At 40.6% G+C, this 25,248-nt stretch overlaps 1 protein-coding gene across 1 annotated transcript; it reads left to right on the top strand.

Annotated features, from left to right (window-relative positions):
* Positions 1-1,115: 1,115 nt before the first annotated feature.
* LOC306767846 (ELKS/Rab6-interacting/CAST family member 1-like) lies at positions 1,116-25,248 on the top strand. Its single transcript, XM_079255986.1, has 20 exons — positions 1,116-1,255; positions 3,203-3,986; positions 4,104-4,292; positions 6,894-7,185; positions 9,908-10,035; positions 10,126-10,200; positions 10,285-10,440; positions 10,554-10,721; positions 10,828-10,995; positions 11,107-11,244; positions 11,366-11,506; positions 12,527-12,667; positions 12,761-12,954; positions 16,129-16,264; positions 16,368-16,499; positions 17,784-17,944; positions 18,162-18,309; positions 19,262-19,357; positions 20,232-20,417; positions 22,901-25,248. The coding sequence occupies exons 2-20, from the start codon at positions 3,441-3,443 to the stop codon at positions 23,036-23,038; spliced, it is 3,333 nt and encodes a 1,110-aa protein (XP_079112112.1). The 5' UTR covers positions 1,116-1,255; positions 3,203-3,440; the 3' UTR covers positions 23,039-25,248.

Raw genomic sequence — 25,248 nt, 5'->3', positions numbered from 1 at the left:
ATATAATTATAACATTAGAATAAATAAAAGATACATATGAAATAGTTAAACCTGAAATATATTGAATTCTAATACAATGGGCTGCCTATAAAATCCTATAGTATATCCAAAGAAATTAGGTTTATTTATTTAAGCTTAAAAGGAAGAAAAGAATTAGGGAAAAATATTTTTTCACAAATTTGAAATAACAAATTTCCCTGTAGGTGAACACTGCCCCCTGGTGGTATTTATTGGCTAAACAGGCTATTTGTGTCCGCTTCAATATGCTCAAACTATATGTAATATGCTCCATCCTGACCTGATCTTTTCATAAACAGTCTATGATCCTGACAAACGGCAAAGTTTCAATTGATATTTAATTTTCATATTGAATGAATATTTTAAATAAAAGATTGAAACATGCATGTTCATCAATGTATTTTGTGGTTACTTTCGTAAAGCTCCCATCAGCTGACCTGATTCCTTCTTTTTCACATTGTGTTTATTCAGAGCTTCGTATTGTTTTCCATGTTTTGGCAAGTGATGATTTCCATAAAGCACATTAAGTCCCCTGTTTAGAGCTTCTCTATGAAGTGGCATTAAACATTTTTAGCAAGTCAATTAATCAAAAACAGCACAAAACAATGACAGACGCTTCAAAGGGTTTAAAACACCAAGAGCATGCAAATAGCAACTACAAGTAAAAAGACAAATAAATCAATAAACTACAAAACCCAAATAAATAAATATATATGTACATGGAAAACCTTACTAAGATGCAAAATAATATGTAAACTTGATTGTTTTAAAACAGACAACAATATAAAAAAAATAAAGAAAATGAAAAGATGTTACATCACAACAATTAGACTTCCAGCAGACACGAAAAGGACCATAGATTCACGTCACTTCGGGTTTGGCTTTTCTTTTAGTCCATGTTTATTGCAATGAAGTAAGGGCCCCTTAAATACGAATCAATCGGCTGATAATACTGTATCCATAAGTTTGTGTCCACAATCCCTTGTCATAAGGCTCGTGACCGCGCGGTTAAAATTCAAGCGTGGCGAGAAAAGCCATCGTGAACGCGCACAGGAGGCTTGACGTCACTGAGGCGCCCTGGCTCTCCTGAGCCGCTGGTCCTGCTGGCAAAAGATGGGAAAATCAGATAGACATTCGTCGAAACATTAACATAAAATGGACATTTTTGTCTCCCATAGCCATTTGACAAAGGACTGAGTTCTGGCATCGATTTGAGCTCCACCAGACAACGAGAAAGGTAGTTTGTTTGAAGAGGTTTTTTTTCTTTCTTCTTTTTTTTAAACCACTAGCTATTGTGTTAGCGACAAAAAACGATAGACTCTGCTTGACCACATAGGTTTGTTGGGACCAGCCTCCATTTGTCACAGCGAGCTAACGTTATGTGTATGCATTTAGTTCTTATCATATTTGTTAGATATTTGCAATACCCACAGCTATGTTGTCGAAGCTCTGAATGGAAAAAAAGAGGTAGCTTAAAACGAGAAGCCGTTCAGCAGATAAAAATGGTTTGATGGGTGTCTCCACAGCAAAGGCTCGTTAAGATTGTGCTAAACACGCTATTTCTTTGTAAATGTGGCACATTTGGTCACTTTATGTCAGTAACTGAGTCAGTGAATGATCTAGCTAGATATTCGACTAGTTATTATATCTGTATGAATGAAATTTCCAAGCAGGGAGTTTTCTTTTTTTTTTCTTTCTCTCTTCCCCACAATGTCCACCATGGACAATCCCCCTTTCCCACCCCTGCTAGTTTTAATCGTCAACATATTAGGGGAAAAGTAACGGGAAAAAATGTCATATTTATGTTGTCTTATTTCTCAAACTAAATGTAGGAAATGATTAAGGTAGGTTTAAGCTAAGCACATATGGTTAACGTGAAGCTGAAGAGAGAAATGTCAGGTTTTACTGTTAGCTTGTGTGTTAACGTGACACTAGCAGCTTGCAGGGCCACTAGCACTGAAGTTAAACTGTAAACCTAATGTCAAACATTGACCTATTAAAATTAAAAAGCCTGTTTAATCTTTGCTCCAGTAGATAGTAGGATTTTGACCAAAAATGTAGCCATTACGGCTGTTTAAAACAAAATGTTGCACCCTTTTCTAATGATTATTTTTTCCATCTTTTACTATATGAAAGCCAAAAATCACTGGTTAATAAACTTTATATTTCACATATGTCAGTGTTTGTTACGTTTCTGAAGGGAAACTATCATTACAGCGATTTAAAAAAAAAAAAATTAATTACAACGATTAATTTGCTATTAAAATTTTAAAGTGTTAGCAAAAATGCATTAGCATTACAAAAGTGCTGATTTGGTCTTTTTAATTTATCAATATTTTTGTATGATTGTTAATACTGAAACAGCATTGTGGTAGCTGCATGTCACTGTTGTTGGATGTGAATCCTTGTTTGAGCTGCTTTATATGCTTTTTTTTTTATACAGGGCAACACAAATCTGTTCAGTTTTGCATCTTTTCCCAGCTCATAATGTAGTTTCTTTATAAGTAATATATATATTTTTAACATTTGTTGAAAAAAAACCCAACTTTCACTCAGATAGGAAGATGACAATTAAGATTGTTGCGCTGGCTTAACACTGCTTTATGTAAGACTTAAGAAGAAAACCACCACTTTAATCTTAAAAAGTGTATTGCGCTGTAAGAGGTTGTTATATCATCCACTAAGTAAAATCTTCATATCAAGAGTAGACTATGCTGTTCAATCAAGACAGCAAATTTGAAAGTATTGTATGCCTATCTGATGTGGAAGTATAAAGTCGCTCAGACTAGAAATAGTCAAAGTATCTCAGCTGTTCTTTACATTTACACTGATAGATGTTTTGCAAGCGTGAATTAACTCTGTGTTATGTATATAATAATAATAGTAATAATAATAATTTTTTACTTGATGAATCCTGATTGTGAAATTCAGTTAATTTCAAGTTGTACTATGGAGAAGTTGTATGCCATGTGTTAGTGTTCGAGGAGGACTTGGCCATTGCAAGGGGTTAAAGGCCTTGCGATGACCTTTAACGATGGTTTACTTCTGTTGGCACGATGTGCAGGACCCTACTTCCCTCATTGAGATGACTTTGCTAATTTGACATGCCTTCAGTTGTTTTACTAATGTAATATATGAACATTTATATTCTAGTTTATAAGGGATTACTTTGTTCTGTTTACAGATTGGTGTCATTACTCATACCACTGGGAAGTTGTGAACATCGTCAGCAAATAAAGTGGAGAACGAGTGACATATCATGACTATTGTACCCACCGTCTTCTGCTGAATCAGGACCACCAGCACAAATTCACCCAACTGTGGGAAAGCAGAAGCACAAAATCTGCAAGTACGTAAACGCAGATACTTGGGAGTCGTTCTACAGATTTTCTTTTCGCTCCCTTCCTCTGTAAAAGCACAATATGTACGGTAGCGCCCGCTCTGTTAGCAGAGGGGATCCCAACCATGGTGGGGGAAGAGATGGAAGCAGTGCAAGTAATCAGGGATCTGGTCGATCACCTCGCCTTCCCCGCTCTCCTCGGATGGGACACAGACGTACCAATAGCACAGGTGGAAGTGGAGGCGGTCCTGGCGGAGCTGGAGGCAAAACTCTTTCCATGGAGAATATCCAGTCCCTCAACGCTGCATATGCCACCTCTGGACCAATGTACCTGAGTGATAATGAAGTTGCCATGGCAGGTGACCATATTCCCAAAAGTGGAGGCACAGTGACCACCATGGGGAGACAGAGAGTGACATATGGGTCGAGAAGTAGCAGCAGTGGAGTCGTAGCTGCTAGCACGCCTAATATCTCCACCACAGGGCCTGGCAATGCTGTGCTGCCAGCAGGCATGATGGCAGGTGATGCTTTAGCTTTTGGGGACCACCACATGGCTTCCACGGTGCCCCATTCTCTAAGGCAGGCTAGAGATAACACCATACTTGACCTGCAGGCCCAACTTAAAGAGGTACGTTGCTAAGTTTTTTTCACCTCGCAGATTTCCTTTATAATCTATATATGAAAATGTTAACTTAATTACATATAGTGTGATTATATGTCAATTCATTTTACCCCGTTCTCTCAGGTTCTGCGTGAGAATGACTTGTTGCGGCGAGACGTGGAAGTTAAAGAGAGCAAACTCAGTTCCTCCATGAATTCTATCAAGACCTTCTGGAGCCCGGAGTTAAAAAAGGAGCGCGCTCTCAGGAAAGACGAAGCTTCCAAGATTGCTGTTTGGAAGGAGCAATACCGTGTTATTCAAGATGAAGCACAGGTGAGCGTTTCATTACATTTTATTCTAATAGAATGGATGCCTTGCCTGCAGTTTCCACTCTCATCCACTCATTTCTTCTCTGGCTGAATAGAATAATCAAACTACCCGTATTAAACATGTTTGAGCAGAAAAAGGCATTTTTACCCAGTGTCAGCTTCAGTGCGTTCGCTCTCATTCTTTCTCTCTGCATAGGTTCGAGGCAGTCTCTGAACATCTAGTTAATCCTCTTATATGCAGCTATATGCTTATGCTTTGTAGATGAAAGAGGCTGCAAGTCTAATGGCTGCATTAACATTTCTATATGTTTTGGAAATTGATGACATTTGTGAACAGAACTGCAGTATTAAGGCTAATTCTAATGCATAGTATAATGACAGGAACAGATACAATGACTTTTAAGTTTCTTTATAATAAAAACAAATAACCTTTTGTGCATATTTTAAAATAATGTTTATCAAGGGTGTGCCACTCCTCAAAGAGAGTTATTCTTGTCTTGCTTTTGGCAGAAATGCAGGATTTATATAAATTGCTTGCCTTTCATGCTATGCCAGCTATGTGCTTTATGCTCATGCTTGCTCCTTGCAGTTTTATTTTTTTATTTACGTATTTTTTTTACAGTGAGTCCAACTTTGCTAATGTGAAGTATTGATGCGCTACTACATAGATAAACCTACCAGGTAAAATGTATTATTCAGTTATGGTAACTAGATGAAAGCACTTTATCCATTTATTAGCGGTGTTGTAGAACTTGTGTAAATTGGATTTCATTAATGAAGAGAAATTCTTTAAGTGTGATTGTTCGTAGATGTGCGGAGCTTGTGCATAATTTGCTGCCTTCACCTCTGCTGACTCACAAAATCACACTCTGGACTGATTCCCAGTAATGTCCCAGTAGTGCTGGGCTAATCAGCGGGTGCTTTAATTTAAAGATGTCTGCTTTCATATGTCTGCCTCCACCTCCCACACTGACACACATACAACAGAAAGCACAGGCACACACATGCACACACACTCTTTAAAAGCATTTGGCTGATTATGGCTTCAGTGAAGCTGCATGCCCTCATTGGAGGAAGGCCCATCCGAATGTGCATGTTGGAAATTGTATGTTTACATGTGTATAATTTGACTTTGGCCAAAGCCTTTCCAAATCCCTTCCACAGGGTATTTATCTCTGCCTTTTCTCTGTGACTTTGCTTCCCTGCATAATGTTACTGTTGATGTTCAGTAGTGCAAATTAGCTGTCATCTTTCCTCCTTGCATAAAAAAAACCACATAGCTGTGGAATACACATCCCTTGTTTTAATGCTAATTGGTCTTCCCCACATGGATAAAACAACAAATTTACTAAAAGGAGTTTAAGTAATGAATCATATTTCTTATGTGTTTTTGTTTGACAGCTGACTGTTGTGTGTCTTTAACCAGAGAGGGTGAGAATAGGGGAGATGAGTAAGAGAGAAGGTGAACATGTTCATGTTTCTGTGCTTGTCTGTGCATGCATCTGCCTATGGGTATATCAGTGCTACGGGGAGGTGAGGGTGGGGGGTGGATCGGTGCAGTCACAGCAGTGAGTCAGCCTTAGTCACTGGGTGGAGAGGGTGATAGAAAGGATGGCTGGTGAGAGGAGAGGTGAGAGTATAAGAGGGAGGAGAAGGAGTCTGAGCAGGGAAGGTAGATGAATGGTGAATCGGGGAGAATTGTGTGCTGGTTGAGGGGGAAGGACAGAATGGCAGAGGAAGAAAAAGGGAGGGGGCCGGAGGACAGAGAGAAATGAAGGCAGACACTGACTTCTCTTTTTGTTCTGTCTTCTGAAAATGCTCACAACTGGTTCAGACCAGAGTGTAACACAGCCTTTTCTCACAGCAGATATGGCCAAGTGTCCGTGGCGTCAGATGCTGCAAACAAAGCAACATTATACTCGACTGATTGTGTTTCACCACTTGTATTTCATTGGGCCTGAAATGTAAGACTGGACAGAGGCTGCCTGTTAAAGTTTCATCAGTCAGAGCATTTTTAGTTATGATTAGTTGCTGATTTTTACAGCCTGTAGAGCAGTATTCCTCCAGTCATTCATGTAAACAGGGTTAGTTGCACACTATTATTCTAATAATCAATATATCTTATAGGGGTGGGAAATCGAACAGAAAAAGATTGAATATGGGGATTTTTTGCTTCACAATTTTAAAATTTATTTTTCTTTTTGTTAAAAAAAAATTTTTAATAAATAAAAACAATTCATTATAAAATTTTTGTCATTCTAATTGTTTTTATTGGTCTTTTTACTTGTCTTCTTGGGCATTATAGCAGCAGAATGATGGTCTAGCTACTGTGTTGTTTTTTTCTAATTGAAATTTAGAAAAATGACTGACTAGCAAAAAAAGTTTTGTACATTTCTTTTGTTGTTTATAGTCTACAAAAATCAGCAATATTGGAGAATCGTGAGAATTGCAATTCAAATCTAATCGGCACCCAAAAAAATAAGAATCGAAATGAATCGGGACAAAAGAATATCGTCACAGCCCTAATATCTTACTTCATGTACCTCTGTATCAGTCACCTTCTCATGAAGGCCTGCTAACAGCAGTGTGTTTTATATGTCTCTAGCATCTCCAGATGACTGTTCAAGCTCTCCAGGATGAGCTAAGGATTCAAAGGGATCTGAACCAGCTGCTCCAACAAGACCCCGCCAGCCAAGGAAGGGACCTGGCCCTGACATCAGAACCTACGGAGGAGAACTACCGGCGTCTACAGGGCGAGCATGAGAGGCAGGCAAAAGAGCTCTTCCTCCTCAGGAAGACGCTGGAGGAGATGGAACTGAGGATTGACACACAGAAGCAAACCCTGGGAGCCAGAGACGAGTCCATCAAGAAGCTTCTGGAGATGCTGCAAAGCAAAGGTAGGTTGGAAACAAGGTGGCTTCTAATGTAGCTCGTCCAAATAAAGTTCCACTGGAAACAGAGTTAGATCCTGTTGTTAATGCTTGGCGATATAAGTAAAATTATTCTTAAACTTTACTTATCATGTTTTTCTTATTCTGGGGTTAATTAATTACAAAACTACTGTCAGCTATGCAAACATAGGGAGTTAATTCAATTAAATTCAATTCAACTTCATTTGTATAGCGCCACTTCACAACAATGTTGTCACAGGGCACTTTACATACACGAATCAACATACACATCTTTTCAAGCCAATTCATACATATCCTATAATAGAAATCAACTGATTGCATCGAATCATGACTTCGATCCAATCCCTCATCCTGAGCATGCACGAGGTGACAGTGGGAAAGAAAAAAACTCCCTCCCAATCTGTTGCCATAAATGTCCAAAAGCTTACAACAAATTTCTAAAACAAAATTACCAATACAAAATCTCTTAAATATTATTAAAAACTTATTTTTGACACTACAAACATTCATGTTTTAATACTGTGGTCAAATCATCCTGATGGACTTGCAAAGTCAGCCTTTATTTTTCAGGGATTTCCATTAATCTGATGACCAGTGAATGTGTCAGTGTGATATTACTGTAATTTCCGGGCTATAAGTCACTACTTTTTTTTTTTACACATTTTGAATCCTGTGGCTTAAACAACTATTTTGCTACTTTATTGGTTTTTATTGAGTCATTTTGCACTTCATGCACACACCCATCATGGAGGAAACACAAAGAAATGTGTATGATGCAGTCTTCAGTCTAAAGGCAATTGTTGTGGCTGTTGAATAGGGAAATGGAGCTGCTGCTCTGTTGGTGAAGGTGCAGCTTACATTCAGATGGATTCAGAACCTGGAAATTACTGTAAATTAGTACCCTAATATTTTTCCATCACATTTTGTCTTGGCAGTTCGACTTCGTTGAACCTAGTAACCTTTTTATAACACTTTAGCTACAGCTTTCGCATAGAAAAAAGGGCACACATTGAAAGGGTAGGAATCTGACGTATTACAGCTGATATCATTCTTATATGTATAAAATATCAGCACTGCCAAAAACCTTCTTACCTCTTGGTTTTGCTTATGATTATTCAATGTTGCACCAATGCTTTGTTTTATTTATTTATTTGTTTGTTTTTAAGCATAACAACCAAATTACAAGAAAATTTCTGCATAATTATTGTTGATGCTTGTGGTTAGGGTTGGGTGATATGACGATATATATCATTTGGATGATAGATAATATCTATTGTTTCATATGAGGCTCTATCGTTTACTCCGCGATAAAATGTTTTACTGCAGTATTTCACGTCAAGATGCACTTTACGGCATGCACGTTGCAATATATAAACAAACATGGAGAAAGACGGGAGCAGATGAGTTTCAGAGCAGGATAATTCACGAAAAGATGACCGCCCAACCAAAAGTGATGAGCCTATTCATAAAAGAGGGGAAATTTCTGACACATGGATGCGGTTTGAATATAAAAAAAGACAGACAACAGACTAGCTCACAGTCCCAGCATCATTTTATCACCTGTGCAAGAATCAGGATAAAGAATAAAGAATAGAGTCAACGAGCAAAAGCCTCAAAAAGCAGCAAAATCAGCATCAAGTGGAGGCAAAAGCACTCATAATAAACTCCAGACACAAACGCTGCAACAGGCTCTTCACCGTGAAACTTCATACGGCCATAGTTCCCGCAGATGGAAGGAGATCACTGCTACCGTTGCCAAACACATCTGACACATAACTGACACTGACACAACATTACACAAACTATTTTATATCGTTCTGTGTATCATTATGGGGATATAAAATGAGCTATATTGGAATATGAGAGTTTGGTCATATCTCCCAGCCCTACCTGTGGTTGTCATACAGTAGATTATTTGTCTGCAGCCTCTCTTCTTGATGGCAGTACAGGCAACTGTTAATCACTCATCGCCATCAGTACAATCAAGAAACAATGTGAGAATCAAAATGTAAGCTTATTCAGGCTATTTGGTAACTTTAGATGTGCTATATTTTCTGCTGGTCCCATCTACCTCTTGTATTGTTTACAGACACTCAACATTGTATTAATGAAACATCTCCATCACTGATATGTTGGTATGATATTGTGAAAAACATTAAATTGCCAATGTTTAAGAAACTGAGTTTCATCACTTGAACAGATTGATTGATCAATTTAAATTACATGCCTGATGTCTGAAAAGGGCTTAAGGGTTTCTATCACATAAACTTAAACACCCATTTGTTGTCTTTGGTGCTTCAGTTCTGTTAAAGTTTTCTCTTTGTGTGTCAAATATAGCATTGCTTCCTCTCTAAAGCTATTCCTGTTTGGTGATTTAGCAGACACTAATAAAAATCTGATGCCTTAAATTATTATATGTTTTGATCTTAGAGTTTCAAAACAGCAGAGAATTTGCATTTGAAATGAAGTGCTCAGGAAAGATATAAGAAGAAAGCTGAAAACCTCTTCTCGGGTACATGAGGAGTTGCAAACCATGGATCGGCTTTTATCAGAAGCATAAAAAGCTGACAGTCTCTGCCTCAGCTTCTGACACTTAACAAAATGGTTATCATGCTCACTTAGGTTGTTTTTAAAGTTTCTGACTGCATGCGTTTCACTTTCCTCACTCCTCTTCATTTTAACAAAATTGATATGCTTGCTACGTTAGGGCCATCTGCTAAGGCATCAGAGGAAGACCAGGAGAGGACCAGGAGGCTGGCTGATGCAGAGATGCACAGGCATCACCTTGAGAGTTTACTGGACCAGAGAGACAGGGAGATTACGGCACTGAGAGAGGTAAAGTCTAATACAATCATTGTCATCTTTGACTTGGTATATTTAGCCAGGTATTTTATAATAATTTACATGCAACATATGACCCAACAGGAGCTCCATCGCCGATATGAAGGAACCCCTGAGTCCACCAAAACAAAGGCTCTACAGACTGTTATTGACATGAAGGTAAGGACTTAAATAGTATGTGTGCACGTGTTTTTTTTGTGTGTAGGGTTACACCATTGTCTGAGTTTTAACGTTTGATACCAGGATGCAAAAATCAACTCAATGGAACGGAGCCTGAGGGACATGGAGGAGGAGCTGCTCATGCTTAAATCCAATGGACTTTTGAGCTGTGAGGAGCGCCAGGAGGAGATGAAGCAGATGGAAGTGTACCGCAGTCACACCAAGTTCATGAAAAACAAGGTCGGAAGACAAGAAACGACTTTAGTTTGACTCACCTGCAATAATTCTTGCCTTTGCACAATGTTCATTTGAAACACAGGAAGACTCACTTTTCTTTTTCCAATCTTTTTTAGATGGAGCAGGTCAAACAGGACCTCTCAAGGAAGGACACAGAGATGCTTGGATTGCAGACCAAACTAGAGACACTTAACAACCAGTTCTCAGACAGCAAACAGCACATTGAAGTTCTCAAAGAATCCCTCACTGCTAAGGAGCAGCGTGCTGCCATCCTACAAACAGAGGTACGATGTGGGAAAAGCACAGGGATTACCACATGTTAGAAAGGATTTTACTCTGTTAGCTCACATTTCTAAGTTGTATATAACTTGTCAACCTGTTCATGTTCAGGTTGATGCCTTACGCCTGCGCTTGGAAGAGAAGGAGGCAACACTGAATAAGAAGAGCAAGCAGATACAAGAAATGTCAGAGGAGAAGGGAACTCTGAATGGAGAAATACATGACCTAAAGGACATGCTGGAGGTGAAAGAGCGCAAAATTAATGTGCTACAAAAAAAGGTAATGTTGACAAAGAGGAGTTAACAAAGAATTTCTGTGAAGTTTAAGAAGATGAATCCAGAATTTGGCAACAGGCTGTTAATTAAACATTCACTTATGTTTGATGTGCAGATTGAAAACCTACAGGAGCAACTGAGGGACAAGGAGAAGCAGATGAGCAGCCTGAAGGAGAGAGTGAAGTCCTTGCAGGCAGACACATCCAACACTGACACCGCTCTGACAACACTGGAGGAGTCGCTTGCAGAAAAAGTAAATCTGGCAAAGTGGCTAGTACCTTTGCAAAGTGGTGTTTGGCTTTTGCAGCATTGTGCATTTGTTGGTTGGTAATCTGTGGGCATCTGGTGTGTGACTTTTTCCTGTACTTCTGCAGGAGCGCATCATTGAGCGTCTGAAGGAGCAGCGAGATAGAGACGATCGGGAGAGGACAGAGGAGCTCGAGTGCACCAAGAAGGAGCTGAAAGAGTTGAAAGAGAGATTGAGCTTACTGCAGGGAGACCTGTCAGACAGAGAGGTGGGAAACAGATGCATAATACACCCTTAACTCTAAAGCTTGTTACAAACTCCACAAGAAGCTCGAGTTTTTTTCTTGTTTTCGAGGCTCCTAGAAGAAAACATTGTCATTTTGTTCTCGTGGATGCGTTTGAAGACCGTTCTCGACACATCGGGCTGGCAGAACTTTTTTCTTGCGGGGCTCCGAGAAGTATCGTGTGATTGGTCGGACATTTGAGGTGGGCGTGGTTAACAGAAAAAGCATGAAGCGGAGTTGCTGCTTCCGAGTTTTTACTGTTGCAGGTAAAACGGATTGTTTTGATAAAACAGCTGATCAAAGTGGTGAGAAAGTACCAACATTTTTGCATGTGGCATTAAAACACTCGGACCTAGCCGCGTGCACGACCCACCCAGCCGCGGACGAAGTTGCTCATTAAATATGAAACTAAAAAAGCACTCGGAGAGCGGAAACCTCCGCCAAACACAATGTTAAAGAGTCCTTTTAAAACATTCCTGGATCCAAACGGTGATCTGGATCACCACCAAAATTTAATCAGTTCTTTATTTTCACATTTCCAACAACTCCTGAAGTTTTTATAAAAATCAGTCGGTAACCGTTTATCTTGAGCAAAAAGACGCCTGGAAAAACATAACCTCCTTGGCGGGGGTAACAACCGGGTTCATTGCACATAAAAGCATACATCGCCCCCCGCAGTGATCCCTACCTGCTGCAGACAGGCTTCTCCTGGCGGATGTATGGACTTGACGAAAAAGATGTTTTTTCTTGTTCTTGCAGCCTCGAGAACAAAAACTCAGTTCTTACTTTACGTGGAGACTTTAACAAGCTTAATTCTCTTAAGTCCATGGAGCCCCATTGTCAGAAATGAACATTGCTTATGTCTTTAATTATTTAGTGTCTTTTTTTTCTGTTTTTTATTTGTCATAGATGTTTTTATTAGTTCTAATGGATTTCCTTGTGTTTAGTGGGATGGATGAGCTCAAACACGGACATAAACTTATGTTAATGTATGTACACATGCAGACCTCCTTGTTGGACCTGAAGGAGCATGCATCATCCCTGGCCTCCTCAGGATTGAAAAAAGACTCCAAACTCAAGACTCTGGAAATAGCAATGGAGCAGAAGAGGGAGGAGTGCCTCAAACTGGAGAACCAACTAAAGAGAGTGAGATAAATAAACAAATAAATAAAATACATCTTATGAAGTCTTCCACTTATCTAGTCTGCGTTATCTAAGCAGAGTTTTGTCCTCCACCAGGCCCAGAATGCAGCACTGGAAGCTCAAGCCAACACTGAGCTGGCCGAGCGCATTAAGAACCTGGAGCAGGAAGTGGCCCGCCACAGAGAGGATTCTGGGAAGGCCCAGGCTGAGGTGGACCGCCTTCTTGAGATACTTCGGGAAATGGAGATTGAGAAAAATGACAAGGACAAAAAGATCAGTGAGCTGGAGAGGTGAGTTGACCTAAAATCCTGTCAGTGTGCAGGATGACATTTATGTGTCTACTGAAGGTCCACATTTTATTTTAAAAAAAAAAGTCTTGTGAAGATTTCTCTCTAGAGGTAAACCTATATGCTGCAGTGCTGAAAGATTTTCGGGTGTCTAGCTTTTAAATATTACATACCGTGAGTGTTGAATGATTGAGCCGTGTTTCCCCACAGAATTCTACCTGCTGCACTGCAGGGGGTGGGGTGGGGGGGGGGGGCGTTCATGATATTTAGATTCATATATTCTCACTGAACAGATTGTGTGCGAGGCGTTTGCCATCACATCTGCTTCATCAAATTATCAGCTACTAAATTTAGATTGGACTCATATTCAATTCTAATCGCAATAATATATTAATATAAGGTCCTCCTTTGAAGGGGAGGGGCACTCTCTTGCACAAATTTGTTTTTTTAAGAAGGCTAATACAGTTTTTGCTTTATTTGTTTGCTAAATGAGTCAGAAAATGAATTAAACATCAGATACGGTAAGCATGAACAGTCAGACCCAACAAGCCTTCTACCTTTCCTTGTGCAGAATTGTGTATCGATTCAGTATGAACTTAGAAACAGGTAAAGGGTGATGTAATGTGTGTGTAAAAGAGCGAGTACATGGTGCAGAGTTGATGCATTGCACACTGTTCCTTAATAATTTAGACTAGTTTAGTTTTTTTTTTTTTTTAATTAATTTTTTTTTTTTTTTTATCAGAAATGACAAAACTTTAAATTAGTTGCCAGAGTTGTACTCATGCAGGTCACATGTAATGTTACCACTGTAGGAAACACTGATGAGAGGTCGTTGTTGGGTTAGAAGTTGAAGTCTGCTATATGTTTGCTTGGACCTGTGATCAATCGATTGATCATGTCAAGTTGTGTCCCGTACCTTTCTAACTTGTCCTTTTTGCTGTTTGGTGTCTGAACAAATTGTTTTGAACGGTGATGTGGTGGAGAAGTTTGTTTGATCTCCTTATTTGATGATTTGTATAACAGTAAACATTGAAAAATCACTGTTAATTCTTGGTAAAGAAAAGTGAGTTGTTTTGATCATAGCACAGGGTATAGTTGGCATATTCCTATGAAATGATTATTTCACAAATCAAAACATACATTTTCTGAGGGCAGAGAAACTCAGTATTTCCCTTTGAGGAAAGCTGCACTCAAACATAAATGATAACTATCAAACGTTAACACCTTTCTTTTAATCTGAGGAGACCTAAACATATTGTTGTGTTATTTAAATCTGCTTCCTGTTATTAGTCTGTTACATTTGTGACATTTTAACTGGGTTGAACCTCATATTATGGATTTATGTCTTTCAGCAAATAAGTCTGAACTTCTGGCATCACATTAATGGAACACAGATTAGTAATGGGTTATTTTAACATGAAATCAGCTTGAAGGTGTGGGGTACACCACGGACAGGTTGCCGGTCCATCGCCGGGTCAACACGGAGGCCAACAGGACAGGAAGCCACTCAAAGCCACTCAGGCTATAGATTAAGAAACACTGATTCATTTATCAAGCTGGTGTTGGATTGTGTGGGGAAGCAAAGGAACCGGGGTCAATTCCAAAGGCTAGATACAAACCAGGAACCTTCTGGAAGCAACGACATATACTGTCACATCACCGTGCAGCTCTAATTACATGACAGTACTCAAGACTTACTCCATTTTATCTCTACTAGCTGACAGATTTGAGAAACTGCAGAGTTTTGAAGGTTGTTTCAGTGTCTCATCTCATCAGATTAACATCTATGCTAAACTTTATAACTTCTTATGAGGTCCTGCAGGTTTTCAGTGTGTTCATGCTCCAACAGACCTGGTTCCAATTACATAGGTCCAACAGCCTATGAAGTTTAGCACAATGCATTATTAGTTTAAGCCAGCTGCGTTGGAGAAGGGATACATATAAAACCTGCAGGTCTGCGGCCCTCGTAAGACCAAACTGAGTAGCCCAAACGTATGTCGTAATTAAAGTGGAGTTAAACCATCTCTGTTCATTTAGGAAGTGTGTTCATGTAGAAAATGCTGCCACTGGTGCTTTACTTTGATCACTATCCACTTTCAACACTGATATGAATCGCTGTAGTGAAATGACATGATTAAATGAGTTTTAATGGACTTTACTTAATGCACTGTCTGATTTTCCGTCAATAGCAAATATCATGTGTGCAGCCTGGCTTTTTCCTTGGCTCTCACAGGCTTTTCTGAATGAAGCCCAGAAGAACATTTCTGTAAAAGTGACCAATGACTGTATGTTGATCAGATATAAGCGTACCAGCCTCCCAGCTTGCTCTTTTGTTCTTCAAATTTGCTCATTTTCTTATAAGTCTATTTTTCTCCTCACTGCTTTCTTGTCTTTGCTCTGGGAATTTCTGGTCCCACCAGTTTGGCCTCCAGGTTAGTATCGGCTCTTTTCCTTCCCTTTACACCTTTTCTTCTTTGACCCATTGTCACATCCGCCCTCTCTTCTTTCTGAACACCCTTGGTTCTCCAAAGTGTTTGTTGTCTGCGAGGAATAGTCTTTTCCTGAAACTCCTTGTCTGCCCTTTTGCTCATGTTTCCTTTTTTCCACCTTTTCATTTTTCTTTCACCCTGAGTTAAATCTGAGACTGATTCTGCAGAGTTGTCTAAAATCTTGCCGAAAAAAGTGAAAAGCTCAATTTTATTAAACATTTATCAATGTTACTTGAAAAGGCAGCTTTTTACGGCATCTCATTTCTTTGTCTGTGTGTTATCTGACAGTTTTTATTTTATTTGGTTTCTGAAATTGTATGTAATAGTGATTATTAGTGTGTTATTGATTAGTGAGCTTCAAACAATAATCTGCAAATATAAGGTTTAATGTACAGTTTTATACATGTTTGAAAGAAATGTTTAACCCAATGGCTAGCCCATAAGTTAACGTTTTGTAAAGTATTGCTGCTATTGAGAAAAACTGTGCAATTCTCTTATAATAATCCTCTTCATTCATCAGTTTAAATCAGATCCTCAAATATAATCAGTACACTAACAAAATTACAAAAAAGATCCTGACATTTCTTCATTTCTTATTGCTTGTGATGTAAATGAAAAATGACTTGCCACATTGCCTGTATACTCTGTCCAAGTAGAATACATTTAATCTCAAATGGTGTTCCTGTAGGCAAATGAAAGACCAGTCGAAAAAGGTGGCATCGCTGAAGCACAAGGAGCAGGTGGAGAAGAGCAGGAATGCTCGACTAATGGAGGAGGCCAGGAAGAGGGAGGACAACTTGTCAGAGTCCTCCCTGCAGGTGAAGGTGAGGCCTGTATGTGGATTTCTTGGACTGCATGATTTGCGGAGAACGTTTCCTGCTTTGTTGAATCACATGTCTAACAAAGCAAATATCTGCCGTTATGAAGGACACGTTGCGTCAGAAGACCGAGCGCATAGAGGAGCTGGAGGAGGCGCTGAGAGAGAGCGTTCAAATCACTGCTGAGCGAGAGATGGTGCTAGCACAGGAGGAGGCTGCCCGGTCACTGCAGGAGAAACAGGTACACAACACACACAAACACACTCATGCATGACAAGGCAATTTTTTTTTATCAGGAAGAGCACGGCTACAGTACTTGTCTACCTAAACCTGTTTATATACATATACAAAAAAGAAACTGCAATTCTGTCTCTTGTCACCTTTTGGCTGCCATTTTGGTGTTCCTCATTCTTTCTTTTCCTGCCTCCTCTTCTCTGGCCCCTCGTCTTTCTCAGTTCATTCATCTTTGCTTGTCGTTTTCTCTTGTTTTCTTTCTGCAACACAACTGCCTCTCAGAAGCACTCACTCAAACCAATGCATGAGTCCAACCTCGCCCACTTAAAGTGGTCTAAGGTATGAATCCCAGTATGTGTCCTCCATCAGTGAGCAACCACACTTGCAGAGGGTGGACACAATAAAAGCAACACGTCTACAATTCATGCAGTCTTATGTACAAAGCCTGTAATATATCTGTTCAAACTTTATTGATTTCTGGGGTTTTTGTGTTATTCAGGCTGCATGTTTTTGTAAAGTGTTTGTGTTGTTTCCAGCCTAAATGAATTTTCTTCACCTGCTGTTTCTTGTAAAATAGTTGAAGCCAATGAATATTTATTTCAAGGATTAATTATTTATTCACTCTCTTGTTCTGTCAATTGTGATTGAAACATGTCTTGATATAAAACAAAGATTGGTCTAGTTTCTAGACTACGAGAGTACCTGAAATCTTATTTGTTATTTGCTCTGGCAGATTGTGCTCTCTTTTCATTCAGTCAGATTAATCCCTGGTCTTTCCCTGACCAATCAGAACTATTAATACAAAAACAGGTGAGTTAATGACTGCAGGAGTCCATTCAGGCACTTATGTAAACAGCTAAGATGACAGCTGCTGATGCTGAAGAGTCTCTCTGTTGCTCAGCACTGAGTTGCACTTTGTTGCCATGACTGGCTCAAGGTCTGTGCTTTTTGTCCAGAAGATAATGGAACCTGAAAATGAAGCGACTTTCCAGACTAACAAGCAGCTTGTTTATTTTTCTGTCGATGTCATGCTTGTGTTCCAGTGACATTTTAAGGAAATAGCAGGTGAATTAAATCCAGTTCTCCAGTTTAACCATACTTGTGTTGCAATTAATTTGTAGTCCTTTCCAACAGCTCACATGAATTCTGCTGCCCCTCTCTTCCATTAGAGCACTTCACATTGGGAAGTCACCAATAGTGTCATTTCTTGAAAAAGCTTGACCCTTTTCACTGATGGATCCCGTTCACTTTGCTCTATTCATCACTGAATTGTTTTCGTGTGTGTTCCCAGATGGAGGAGCTGCTGGGTGCCATGGAGAAGGTGAAGCAGGAGCTCGAATCCATGAGGGCCAAGCTGGCCTCCACCCAACAGTCTTTATGTGAGAAGGAGGCCCACCTCACAACCCTGCGAGCTGAGCGGAGAAAACACCTGGAGGAGGTGCTAGAGATGAAGTAAGACGCACAGATGCTCACTCATTTGTCCACACACACAGATAGACAGCAGGATGGCACAGAACGGATTATTGATTGCTACCTTAATCTTGTAAAATGTCATCCAATTCCAGCTCTTCCCAGCTGGCATGCTGGTGTTGTGCAATAAATAATAAATGATTCTTGGGGTTTTTACTGGGGTGGGTAAAAGTCACGTTGTTTCATCTCTATCTAACAGGCAGGAGGCGCTGTTGGCTGCTATCAGTGAGAAGGATGCTAACATCGCATTGCTGGAGTTGTCATCGTCCAAGAAAAAGAAAACCCAGGATGAGGTGGCTTTACTGAAGCGAGAGAAGGACCGACTGGTTCAGCAGCTCAAGCAGCAGGTGAGAGAGGGCAACATGAGACATTATAGTGGTTAAGGAAGCCTTACGCACATTTATTGTTCTTTCTGTTGAACTGTAACAACCGAGTGTGAAGCAATAGAGACTTGCTATCTTGTCACACTTGCAAAATAAAGTTATCAGTTGATTCATGTGAAATCACTTGTTTAGATATTGATACTTTTCCTGTAATGGTAATCCTTCTACCTTTAGCCAGCCAGATAACTGTGGAGCAATGTCAGCATAAAAGCACTGTTTCTTTGCCACATACAAGGTTTATGCCATGAACATATCTTCACTCCTAACACCAAAATCCTTGCCAGAAGTTCCCATTTCAGTGTGGTAATCTTTATATACTGGATTAACTGATAATTCAACAAGTCAACAAATATTTAAACAAAAATGTTGTTTATATTAAATAATTTGTCACATTACATTCTTCTCTTCCACTTGAAGTGGAAGTTTTCTTTGAGGAGATGTGTTCAGGCTCATTGTCACCATGAGCTGGTACTTTCATCCACCAGTTAAAAGAAGCCAGTTGAATCCGCTCCAATTGTCAGATATCATGTGTTTACCCTCAGGGTTCTGGGCACTCCACTGTAATCAAAACTAATTCATTAACTACCACTACCTCCCAGCGGGCAAGTTTATAACTACAGACTGAAAGGGCGACGTTGCTCTGTATCCTGCAGTCTGTGTTGAAACACAGTTTCTGATAATTGCTGCTTTCTTAGATAATTAGACTAGTTCATTGTTTTTTTTCTTTCTTTTTTACAGGACTGTGGATGCTTTGTTTTAAAGCCACTATGGAGAGTTTTGTTCAAATAATTTTAGAGATGTGTGTAGTTTTTCTTCATTTCTGCTGACAAACGTTCTTTTCAGGCTCAGCCAATCCCAGAATCTCTGCAGCAATGCTACTTTCCTTCAGCTTAACTCTGTTGTGTTTAACTCTCAGACTCAGAACAGGATGAAGCTGATGGCAGACAACTATGAAGATGAGCATTTGAGGACTGCACCCGACCAGACAAATCATAAACCCTCTCCAGATCAGGTAACTATCATCCGCTGGACTGCTTTGATAACATCTATATGTCATATTAAATGTGTATAATAAAGGTTTAACTAATGGTGGCTATCAAAAGGAAACATTCTGTAACAGTGCTGCATTTTTTTTTCTTCTTTTATTTCTGTGGTTTGACACTAACAAAATGTTCCTTCCTAATGCTTCGACTGGCTTATCTTGTGGCTAACAGGATGATGAGGAGGGTATTTGGGCATAGCCAGCCTTTTGCCCTCCCCCTCTCTCTCACAGCCATTTTGTTCAAAAGGGTGAGCTTGTATGGAAAGCCAAACTTGTTACACCTGTCATTGGCATGCGTCATTGGTTTGTGGCTGCTTTCATGTCATTTCACTCTTCTCTGATGGTCAACAACGGTTTTTGTTGTTGCTTATGCTTAGAAACTCATCCTGTGGTTTATTATTGCGTTGTGTTTTTCACAGGTGTGTGCGTGCGTATGTGTGTTTGCCAAAAGTCTTGTAATTGCAAACTAAAGCATCTTAGCTATGCATGTTCTTGCTCTGACGCTAATGCAGAGCTGCTCAGAAGAAACTGGAATAACGCTTAGGTCTGGTGTAACTTGGAAATCAGTAAGTTACTTTGCAAGACCGTTGAGCTGCATGAACATAAATACACAATATTAATTTACAACTAAAACTGGCTCTGATGGTGGTGGTGTGATAAGCATGCATGCGGACGATGATGCTTTGTTTTACTTTTCAATCAAAGTGTTGTATTAGTCTGGTACTTTCATTATGGTTTCAGCATTCAGATTGTGTCGTTATTTATACTTATCCTGTTGTTTTGTGTTATTTTCTTATTTTTCTTCTATTTGTCTGAATTTTTTTATCCCTTCTCCACACTGCAGATGATCCCCCCTCTTTTAGCTTTGTCCCAGAACCGCAGTAAGCTCAAACTTTACATCGCCCACCTGACAGACCTTTGCCACGACCGAGACCCCAGCATCCTCAGTCAGCTCACACCACCCTCTCACTACCATCACAGCGACCCGGAAGACTGGGAGGAAGAGCTTCAGAAGATGAGTGTCGAACAGGTAGTGAGAGTTCTCTATATGATCTCTATATACATTGATGTTTATAAGAACCAGATGTTGCAATGCATTTAGATTGGAAAGATTTTTGAATTATTCATATGAAAGTGAGTTGTGTCTCGGTGCTGGTGTAGGGGGGGGGGAAGCACTACAACATGAGGAGACAATCTTGGTAATTTACCTTTCAATTATTGTTTGACAGTGGTTTAATAAAGCAGAAAGGCACCATCTCTCCAGGTTAACACAACAAACTAAACATTCCTAGCTAGATAAAAAAAAAACATGAGTGGCTTAAGCACAAAACAAAAAGTACAAGCCTACAACCCGACTTCAACATAAACAAGAAAAAACAAGTTACAAAAAAACAATACAAAAAAAGGCAACTCTAACATTGCCAGGTATAGTCTTCCAAAATTGTGTTTAAATGATAAATAAGTGGCCAAATGGCCCAGAAGTACAGTTCCAGTCATTTTATGGGCCACTCCTGAGCAAGGATTGGCCAGAAGGGGCTACCAATTATTCATTCATTCATTAGCCTAACCACATAGTACAATAAAGGGTCGCAGGAAAGCTGGAGCCTATCCCACAGTCTTTTGGGCGAAAGGCAGGGCACACCCTGGAAAGCTCGCCAGTCTATCACAGGGCAGGCTACTAATTAGCAAAAGAAAAGTAGAGTCCAGGGAGTAGTACGGCACACATCACCAACTTGATACATTAGCATGAAAAATGTAACAATCTGCATTTTTGAGGCAAGGTAGTTATTTTTTAAGCACATTTTTAATTACTGTATTTAGCAACAATTCACCTCTTTAAAGTTTTTTTTTTTTTTGTACACCATTTGGCTTCATACACAACTGCTATGTATGAGGAAATGTACATGACATACGACTGGAAAGCTGAGATTCTTAAGATTTGATGCATTTTACAATAAAAATCAGCAAAAATGTTGCACACCCTTTAAAACATCACGGGCAACATTCTCTGACGCTTATCCGGGGTCGGGTCGCGGGGGCAGCAGCCTAAGTAGAGACTTCCCTCTCCCCAGCCAAATTTGCCAACTCTGTGGGGTTCCAGCAGAAACTGGGGGGGGGGGTGTCCCAAGGCGTTCCCAGGCCAGCCGAGAGATATAATCCCTCCAGCGTGTCCTGGGTCTTCCCTGGGGTCTCCTCCCGCAGGGACATGCCCAGATTACCTCACCAAGGCGTCCAGGAGGCATCCTGACCAGATGCCCGAGCTAGCTCAACTGGTTCCTCTCGATATGGAGGAGCAGCGGCTCTACTCTGAGCGCCCCCCCCCCCCCCCCCCCCCCCCCCCCCCCCCCCCTGCCGGCAATGCGGACCAAGCTCTGACACCTATTGTACAGAGACCATACAGCTCGTACAAGGGGGTCCGGTACCCCATACTCCCGGAGTACCACTCACAGGAGCCCCTGTGGGACACAGTTGAACGCCTTCTCCAGGTCCACAAAACACATGTAGACTGGTTGGGCAAACTCCCATGCCCCCTCCAGGACCCCAAAGAGGGTATAGAGCTGGTCCACTGTTCTGCGACCAGGACGAAAACCACACTGCTCCTCCTCAATCCGGGATTTGACTATCCGGTGGACCCTCCTCTCCAGGACCCCTGAATAGGCCTTACTAGGGAGGCTGAGGAGTGTGATTCCCCTGTAGTTGGAGCACACCCTCCGGTCCCCCTTCTTAAAAAGGGGGATCACCACCCGAGTCTGCCAGTCCAGCGGGACTGTCCCCGATGTCCACGCGATGCTGCAGAGACGTGTCAGCCATGACAGCCCAGCAGCATCCAGAGCCTTAAGGGACTCCGGGCGGATCTCATCCACCAAGGAGCTTTTTAACCACCTCAGCGACTTCAGCCCCAGAGATAGGAGAGTCCACCCCTGAGTCCACCAGCTCTGCTTCCTCACTGGAAGACGTGTTGGTAGGATTGAGGAGGTCTTCGAAGTATTCCTTCCACTGACCCACAACATCCCGAGTTGAGGTCAGCAGCTCCCCATGCCCACTCTACACAGCGTTGACGGAGTACTGCTTCCGCCTCCTGAGCCATCGGATGGTGGACCAGAATTGCTTTAAAGCCGTCCGGAATTCGTTTTCCATGGCTTGCCGAACTCCTCCCCCGCCCGGGTTTTTGCCTTGGCGACTGCCGAAGCCGCATGCCACCGAGCCCATCGGTACCTATCAGCTGCCTCCAGAGTCCCACAATTTGTTTTTGGGCCAATCACAAAAAAATCTGATAAAAATGAAAGAATTTGGAGGTTAGATTTATATCATTGTATAATTAATTACAGCTTTTCTGTGCTTGAAAAGTTTTAAAATGCATAAAAGGTGGTTACTTGTGAAGGAAAAGTTTTATAAAACTCCTCTGGGGCCAACTTGATGACCAGAAAGATATGTCTCCAGAGCGCACCTTTAAGAGGTGGAACAGATTAAATTTAGTTAAAAAATAAACTAACCTTTACTTTTTGCCTCTAGTTGGAGCAGGAGCTGGAGGTGTGTGAGAAGGAGAGCTGTGAGCTGCAGGAATACGCCAACTCTGTTCTCCAGCAAATTGCAGACTACTGCCCCGATATCCTGGAACAGGTTGTCAATGCGCTGGAAGAGTCATGCTGACAACTCTGACCTCAAACAGAACCAGGCCGAGCCCAGGAACCCCTACCTCCACCCAGAAGGAAGATAGACAGCTGGGGTGTTATCATTCATCCCCCTGGACTCTTCCTCTATGTGCTCCTCGTCTACCCTGCAAAGAAACTCAGGATTAAAGAGTGCTTTCCTGTCTCACATGCTGCTCTGAGGTCAGACCGGCAAAATCTAATGAGGGATGTTCAGAAAGTGAAAGTGGGATTTGAATAAATATCAAATTCAGTGCAAAGAACCGACTATTTAGCATTTAACATGATCATATCAGGCAGGCAGGCAGGGAATACCGGGTGTTAGTGGAACATTTGGGACAGAACTAATGCCCTTTGGTGTACTTTAAAAACATCATTTCATGCAGGTACTTGGGGAGAAGGCAGCTATCAGATTCAAGAAGCAAACTTCTGCACAGTCTCGAAGTGTACTGCCAACCTTCCTCTGCCTCTACAAAGCCGCACTCAGAGCAGGAGATGTCAGAAGAGGCACTGTTAGATTCCTCCCACAAACTTTTTGAAGTTTAAAAGAAGTACATAACATCCCTTCCACTGGACAGGAAAGCACTTTTTTTTTCCCGGAGAACTGGGGAGCTGCTACACCAGGAGGAGGCAGAGAGGAACTGAGTTCAGACAGTAAAGCGCAGAACCATTTAGATGCTATATTTGTATTTTTTGTCAGTGTTACCTAATGCAGGAACACTTCCTACATGCCACTTTGTAACCAAATGCATGCTCCTGTGACGTTTCAGTGTGGCTAGGGTTAGACTGTAGGTACATTACTGCGTCGTCAGTGGCTGGGTCATTGGCATTAGAGGAGGCTCAAAGTTCGATCTTTGGTCCAAGATCAGACTTTAGTTACTATGTTCTCAGTGAGAGAGAGGATTAAAAACACACAAAGAACCTTTTTATTGTTGATGTTTTTGTTTCTAGATGGTTTTGCACAGTGTCCACTTGTTTATGAGGTATGCAATGTTTCTTTTGAGAACGTTCTCGTGGCCTTGGAGCATGCACAGAGATCAGTACTGGACCTAGTGCAGGGATATTTATTCCTCTGTAATACTGGTGCTAAGGCATGATGTAAGAATTTAACTGATCTTCATCCAGTCTCATCCAAAGTTTCTATAGATGTTACTTAAAGCCCACCTGATCTTTAGTTTGACTGAAGAATACAAGCGATACCCCTTTATTTCTTGTACTTTCACATCACGTGTAAGTGATGCCTCTTATTGTATTTTTTAAAATCTTCAGGGCTGAGGTTTTTAATTACGAAGTGCATCTACATTTACAAGAACTGAAAGTCACTTTTCAGCAGCTTTTGACTTTTTAGATCAGTTTGTAAATAACGTGATATTTAACACGTACAGTGATGGATTACAGGTAATTAGTGGAAGGTGTTGTGCATTCTGTTGAAAAAAAATCAGCAAATTAAAAGCAGTGCAGTTGTCTTTTGTGTCTAATTTTGTCAACATTTTGACAAAATGTATGTATGTGACAGTACTGCCATAAGTTGGGAAAGTCATGTTCTATAGATTATATAAATATATACATAAATATAAATAAATATAAATCTATATATATAAATATATAAAATGTTTACTGTATTGATATGCATTGAATGTTTGCACAGAATCTCGACGAGCAAAGCTGCTCTTAACAAACTGAGTTGGTGTTCTCAGCAGAAACTGGGGAAAAGTGTAAAAAAAAAAAAAAAAGTTGTCAAAACAATGTGTGAATTACAAACGTTTCCAAATTGTGACTGTGTGATGGGAGAGTACTTTTCTTGCATTTATTTCTAATTGTCTTTTTTAAAATAAATATATTTTCACCAATCGGTGATGTTATGTGTAATCCAGATTCCTGTGTTGTCTTTACACTTCCTACGTGAGTCGTTTTGTTTGTGAGTCTGAGGGATGAAAAGAAGTCTCCAGCCATCGCAGCTTTCCTGCCGTTAGAAGAAAAGACATTAGTTTACCAGCAAAACATCTAGTCAGATTAACAAATGCATTGGGGGAGGGTGTTGAGAACCAAACGCACAGCTGGGGTAGAAGGATAGTTGGATGCTTCCTTTGGTGCTTCTCTATCAAACTGAGTGGAGACTCGCTTTAACTCCTCAGTGCTTGCTTCAGAGAAGTGTTTTATTCACCTTACTTTGGCCTGTGTGTCCCTGCCTTTGCCTTAAATGTCTGGTCA

Source organism: Telmatherina bonti, assembly GCF_933228915.1.
Source record: "Telmatherina bonti genome assembly, chromosome: 2".
NCBI lineage: Eukaryota > Metazoa > Chordata > Actinopteri > Atheriniformes > Telmatherinidae > Telmatherina > Telmatherina bonti.
Note: the sequence above shows the minus strand (reverse complement) of the source record. Positions and strands in the feature narration are given on the sequence as shown.